General features: G+C 42.7%; 2 protein-coding genes across 2 annotated transcripts in view; one reads left to right on the forward strand and one right to left on the reverse strand.

Annotated features, from left to right (window-relative positions):
• Positions 1–5,770, reverse strand: part of CCDC173 (coiled-coil domain containing 173) — a 48,823-nt gene extending 43,053 nt beyond the window's left edge. Inside the window, exon 1 of the mRNA XM_003800856.2 lies at positions 5,683–5,770. Coding sequence (XP_003800904.1) covers positions 5,683–5,731 — 49 coding nt within the window. The 5' untranslated portion in view covers positions 5,732–5,770. The remainder of the gene's footprint in view (positions 1–5,682) is intronic.
• Positions 5,771–5,937: 167 nt separating this feature from the next.
• PHOSPHO2 (phosphatase, orphan 2) overlaps positions 5,938–6,733 on the forward strand; it is a 9,381-nt gene continuing 8,585 nt past the window's right edge. Inside the window, exon 1 of the mRNA XM_003800857.3 lies at positions 5,938–6,168. The gene's annotated coding sequence lies outside the window, so the exon portion shown is untranslated. The remainder of the gene's footprint in view (positions 6,169–6,733) is intronic.

Consider the following 6,733-nt stretch of genomic DNA (forward strand, 5'->3'; position numbering starts at 1 on the left):
AACCCGCCACCTTAGGTGTATGTGGCTGGCGCTTTAGCCGCTTGAGCCACAGGCGCCGAGCCTACATCTCAAATCTTTAGTACAGCAACTATATTCATGAGATGTTTTATTCAAGTAGATTTTTTCATGAACCCTGATGTAGGAATACAACAAAGGAACAACCACATAAGCAGGAATAGAAGTGGACAGTCACAAAGAAATAACCACATGTAGGGTGGCACCCATAGCTCATTGGGGGCACCAACCACATACCCTGAGGTTGGTGGGTTCGAACCCAGCCCAGGTCAGCTAAAACAATAATGACAACTGCAACAACAACAAAAAATATCCGGGAGCTGTGGCGGGCACCTGTAGTCCCAGCTCCTTGGGAGGCTGAGGCAAGATAATAGCTTAAGCCCAAGAGTTTGAGGTTGCTGTGAGCTATGACACCACGGCACTCTACCTAGGGTGACAGCTTGAGACTCTGTCTCCAAAAAAAAAAAAAAAAACCCCAGATAGCTGGAAAATAATTTTTAGTATCTTGGGCTACTGAAGTTGGACCAAATTTTCCACATCTTTGAGGATCAGGAGGGCCCTGATTGATTACAGCCACAGAAGATTTCAAATATCCTCACTTTAATCCACTGCATTGGTGTAGCAGGGGTCCTCAAACTTTTTAAACAGGGGGCCAGTTCACTGTCCCTCAGACCGTTGGAGGGCCGGACTGCAGGCCCCAGGATGAGTCGTCTGCAGAACAGGAGGCAGTGGCAAAAACACCCAGCGGGCCGGATAAATGTCCTCGGCAGGCCAAATGTGACCCACAGGCTGTAGTTTGAGGACGCCTGGTAGAGTTTAGTTCTCCGAAGACAATCTTATTTCCAACATTCCTACTTCACAATGACTCTCATATGATGCCAGTAGAAGCTATTTAGAGAAGTTAAAGTAGGGAGGGTAGGCCACAGTTGAAAGGTTTGAGATAGAGACAAATGGGTAGACAAAATATAAATAGGCAGACTTTCAAGCAGCAGAAAGGGGACAGAAGCAGCGGAAAGTGACCTACACATATCTAAAATCAGTCCATGTGCCTACCACATTGACACATTTTTCATGAATTACAAAATCTTTTTTATTGAGACATAGTAATACATATCATGTAAAAGGCAACATTCAGCAGTTTTTACTCTATTTGCAAGGCTGTGGAATTATCACTATTATCTAATTCTAGAACATTTTCATCTCCCCAGAAAGAAACTGTACCCATTAGGAGTCATTTTTCCATTCCCTCCTCCTCACAGCTCCTGAGAACCAAATGTACTTTCTGTAGATTTGCCTATTCCAAACATTCATACACATGGAATACTACAATATACGGCATCTTATATCTGTCTTCTTTCACATACATGATGTTTTCAAGGCTCATTCACACAGTAGCATTTACTAGTACTTAATGCCTTTATATGGCTGAATAATATTCCATTGTATAGATGGAGCATATTTTACTTGTCCATTTATCAGATGATGGACATCAGCGTGTTCTCTACCTTTTGATTATTATTAATAATGCTGCTATAAACCTTCACGTACAAGTTTTTGTGTGGACAAATTTCTTTTTTTTTAGACTTTGTTGCTCTTGGTAGAATGCTGTGGTATCATAGATCACAGCAACCTCAAACTCTTGGGCTCAAGCAATTCTCCTATCTCAGCCTCCCAAGTAGCTGGGACTACAGGTACCTACTACAACACTGGGCTATTTTTAGTGACAGGTCTTGCTCTGGCTCAGGCTGTCTCAAACCTGCGAGCTCAGGCAATCCATCTGCCTTGGCCTCCCAGAGTGCTAGGATTACAGAGTAGAATTATAACTCCATATTTAACATTTTAAGAAAGTGCCAAATTGTTTTCCAGAGTAATACTTTACATATCCACTAATAATATATAAAGTTTTGACTTCTCACATCTTGCCCTAACACTTGTTATTGTCCTCCTTCTTTATTTCAGTCATTCTAGTAGATGTGAAGTGGTATCTCAGTGTAGTTTTGATTTACATTGCCCTTATGGCTGATGATACTGAACATCTTTTCATGTCCTTATTGGCCATTTGTATATCTATTTGGAGAAATGTCAGTTCAAATCATTTGCCCATTTTTAATGGGTTGTCTTTTTATTACTGAGTTATCAAAGTTCTTTATAATCTGGATACTATACCTTATCATATATTTTATTTGCAAATATTTCCTCCCCATTCTTTAGGTGTCTTTTCTCTGTCTTGATGGTGTCCTTTAATGCACAAAAGTTTTTAATTTTGATGAAAGCCAAATCTATTTCTCTTGGATTGATTGTACTTTTCATGTTATACCTAAGAAACTGTCACTTAATCCAAGGTAATAAAGGGATTTATACTAAGTTTTTCTTCTAAGAGTTTTATAGTTTTAGCTTTTACATTTAGGTATATGATGCACTTTGAGTTAATATTTATGTATGGTGTGAGGTAGCAAGCCTTATTTTATTATTTTACATATGGATATCCCAGCACTATTTGTTAAAAATAATATTGTTTCTCCCATTGCATTGTCCTTGTCAAAATTCATTCACTATATTCATTTACTATAGATGTATAGGTTTGATTCATTATTTCTTTTCCATTTATCTATATGTCTATCCTTATGCCAGTACCACACTGTCTTGATAGCTATAGCTTTTTTTTCAGAGATGGGGTCTCACTATGTTGCTCAGGTTAAGAGTACAGTACACTGGCTACTCACAGGCATGATCATAGTATACTACAGCCTCCTACTCCAAAATTTCAATTTGGTACCTTTTAAAATTTATCTTTATGACTATATTTGGTGAGGCAGCATTCTTTTTTTTTTAGAATAAGGAACCTTTAATTGCCAGTGAGAACTCAGATGCCTCAAGGTGTGGAGGCAGCATTCTTAATATTTCCTATAGTTCTCTAGACATATTTTTTAGTTCTTTGAACATATTTACAATACCTTTAAATTTACAAAAGTTTTTGTCTTGTAAATCAACATGTGTAGGCAGCCTCAGGGACAGTTTCTCTCAAAACTTTCCTGTTTAGGGGCCATACTTTCTTATTTCTTGGCATGTTCCATAATTCTTGTTGAAAACTATACAGTTTAAATGTGTGTCAGGAAAATCTGATTGGCACACACTCAAAGTTTGTTGCTATTTGGTGACTTTTCTGAACTAATTCTGTAAAGTTTGTATTCTTTGTTATATGTGGCCACTGGAGTCTCTGGTTAGTTTAGTGGTGAGGAGGGAGTGGTGAGTCTAGAACTAATAAGTCTCCCAGTCTTTGCCTAAGGTCTCTGTGTGAGTATTGAGGCATGCCTTCAATGCTCAGACAGATAATTTACAACTCAATCTTAGCCATTACTTTTTTCTTGCACAGAGCTTCAAGGTCAGTTGGAAGTCAGAGCTTAAGGCAATTTCAGGTCTTTCCTGGGGATATGCATAGCTCTATATATCCATTTGGCTTTCTTGATCCCCAGAAATACATCAGGAACTTTCCAAAGCTCCCTCTGAACATCTCATTTCCCAGTTACTCTTTTCAAGTTTTTTTGGTCAACTTGTTGTTTGCAACAAGACAACAAGTTATCACCGCTTGTCTTAGTCTGTAGTCTGTTTGTGCTACTATAACAAAATACCAGGACTAGGTAATTTATAATGAACAGAAATTCATTGGCTCATGGTTCTGGAGGCTGAGAAGTTCAATATGACAGCGCCAGCATATGGCAAGGAACTTCCTGCTGTGTTATAACATGACAGAAGGCATTACACGGCAGGAAGGGCAAAGAGTAGGCAAGAGACGGAGTAGAAGGGTGCTGAGCTTGCCCTTTTGTAAGGAAACCATTCCCAAGATAGTGGCGTTAATTAATTTATTCAGCCCTGATGGCCTAACATCTCTCATTAGTTTCCATCTCCCAGTTGGAATGGAGATTAAGTTTCCAACCTGCTTTTTAGGGAGACACATATAAACCAGAGAACTGCCTAAGGCAGCTGTGATATTATAGTAACTGCCACTGACCATTCTGACAAATATACATGGTGTGTTCTAAGCCAGACCAAATAACAAAAAGCCTTCTAAGTGAGGTGTACCAAGGAAGTGCCAGATGTGTCAAATAGCAGTTATCTGGGAAAGAAGCTTTGAAGGTAGCCAAACTCTATTCAACCGTCTCTACAAATAGCTAAGTCACTGGTTTTCACTGAAATTATTGTGGTTTTCTAGGCTACCATGAGATAAAGAGAAAAGTAAAGAACTAGGATAAGTTAAAATGCCAAAAACCTTGCTAATTTTACCAAGATACAACTGGTTTTCTTGAGTAAACAATCCCCAGATTGTTGCAAGCCTTTGTCTAATATCCAGGGTTCTGAAAAAGTTACTTTGACAATAATTTTTGACAGTGTTCTTAGTGATTTTAAGAAGGAGAGGATTTTCAGAGATCCTTACCCTACCATTCTGGCTAATGTCACCCAATTATATGTTATTTTTGTTTGTTTGTTTTCAGCTTTTGGCCCAGGTCAGGTTTGAATTCACCACTTCCAGTATATGGAGCCGGCGCCCTACTCCTTTGAGCTACATGCGCCACCCAAAATGTTATTTGTTTTACAATTAGTTTTCTAAATATCTGAGCCCCTCTCCTACTTCACCGCCCTCCAAAAGGAGATTATAATTTACCAGTGCTGCTCAGATGGAATCCTTTGAGCTAGCTGCCACAAAACATTTAACTATTAGGCAGATTCGCATATTTAGGAAAAAGTATATGTGAGAGTAATTGTGCTTTTTCAATACTTGCCATATCGGTGCAGTCTCTCTTCTTTTACATGGCAAGATTCTCTGCTGCTATTTCATAAAGTTTTCACTGCACAAATATCGCATATTAACTAGAGTCCTACTAGCGGTGGGAGAATGGTTGCCTCTCACTCTGCACCTGGAGTAGGGGGCGCAATTGCTACAGACGCGCAGGCAATGATTTGAAGTTAGATCAAATTCCCACGGTCTGGGAATTTGTCACCATGACAACATTACGTGCTAATTTACAGACTTAAGGAACTGTTCTAGTTGGAATTGATAAAGGGATCTTCGGAAGCCTATTTATTTCTATTCCAAAATCAATTTTTTATAAGAGGTCATCGGAACTACCTAGTGAACATCATTTTTTAATACTCTGTCAAAACATTTAACGAAGAAACTTTACCTTTACTTTGGAGAAGAGGAAATTTAGATATTTCCTTCAGAGACTTTAGTAAGGACCACTAAATTTAGGTTTTGCGCCGGAGCCAAGACTAAAGAGGTCATTGATACCAAGAGCTACTCCAATTCACACAGAGTCTAACAAAGCTTAAGCATGCCAGAAGCAAATGCCAGACTCTTGGAGCTGTAACTGTGCAGTTTTCGGATCGGACGAGCTGGTCAGTTGGAGTCTCTGATTTCCTATCTTTCCTCCACTTCTATTTCTGTAAACTTTCTCCCACCCACCTCCACTTCCCCTTTCCCTTTTCTACCCATTTACCTGAGGGCAAAACAGTCTAACTTCCGTAGAGCCCGAAGAAGCTTACTGAGGATGCGTTCGACTTGGTGGCGCCCATAAGTCAACCGAAGCCCTCACTCGGCACCCCCGTCTTTCGCCCTATGCCTGTGGGCCAAAACCAATCCCTTTCCCGAGATGGGTCAGTTTAGCTCACCAGTGCTTTCCTTCGCCTGTCCACAGCGCCGTCCAAACTGCACTAGCATCTCTGACTACCGGCCCGCGGCGCTCCCAGACCTGGGAAAACGAACGCAGTGCCAAGTGAAGCCGACTCCAGAAGTCTGAGGGTGTTCGCTGCCACGCTGTTGCTTAGCAACGCCGCCGGAAGTGACGCAATGCATCTCGGAAGAGTCAGGTACTCACTGCAGTCGGCGGGGGCGCCAGAGAACCGAGGCTGCGCCTGAGCTGGGATCCTGACGTGTGAGTGGGCCGGAGGGCTCCGGCAGGCGCGGGGCTGAGGCGGAGTGACAAAGTTGGCGGGAGCTGCACAGACGCCGCGGCAGCTGCCGACGCCGGGTGTGGGTTCGTGAGGAGCCCTTGGAGCGCAGGCCTGCCTGCTACTCCCATACCCACCTGCTCCGCGCCTCACGGGGAACGACCCCCAACTAGATCCAGACGCCCACCTTCGGGGTGGACCCGGCAGGTGTGTGAGAGCGCGGGGCCTAGGCTCGGAGTCAGGGCCCACAGATCTGTCTCCTCGCGGGTGGACTGTGAAGGGAAAAGCCCTGCCTTAAACGGCCACATTCCAAAGGGTGGGATCAGGAACGGTAGCAGTTTTCACACATCTGTCTGGTCAAAGGGTACAACTGAAGTGGGAAAACAAACCGCCCTGGGGTTCGCCTCTGACCCCTCCGGTAGAATGTGACTGTTTTAACTATAGAAACCCAGGGGCTAATTGACATAAAAGCTATTTTTAAATCCTTGGGTTTCTGAGACATGGTCAAGGCTGTAGAGGGCTAAGTTTTTTTAAAAATAGGAGTGTTAAAACTTGGGTGATGGCTCGGCGCCTGTGGCTCAAGTGGCTAAGGCGCCAGCCACATACACCTAAGGTGGGGGGTTCGAATCCAGCCCAGGGCCCGCCAAAACAGTAATGCCGGCTGCAACCAAAAAAATAGCCCGGCGTTGTGGGGGGCGCCTGTGGTCCCAGCTACTTGGGAGGCTGAGGCAGGAGACTCGCTTGAGCCCAGGAGTTGGAGGTTGCTGTGAGC

Source organism: Otolemur garnettii, unplaced genomic scaffold (assembly GCF_000181295.1).
Source record: "Otolemur garnettii isolate 467f Iridium unplaced genomic scaffold, OtoGar3 scaffold00187, whole genome shotgun sequence".
In the NCBI taxonomy this organism is placed as follows: Eukaryota; Metazoa; Chordata; class Mammalia; order Primates; family Galagidae; genus Otolemur; species Otolemur garnettii.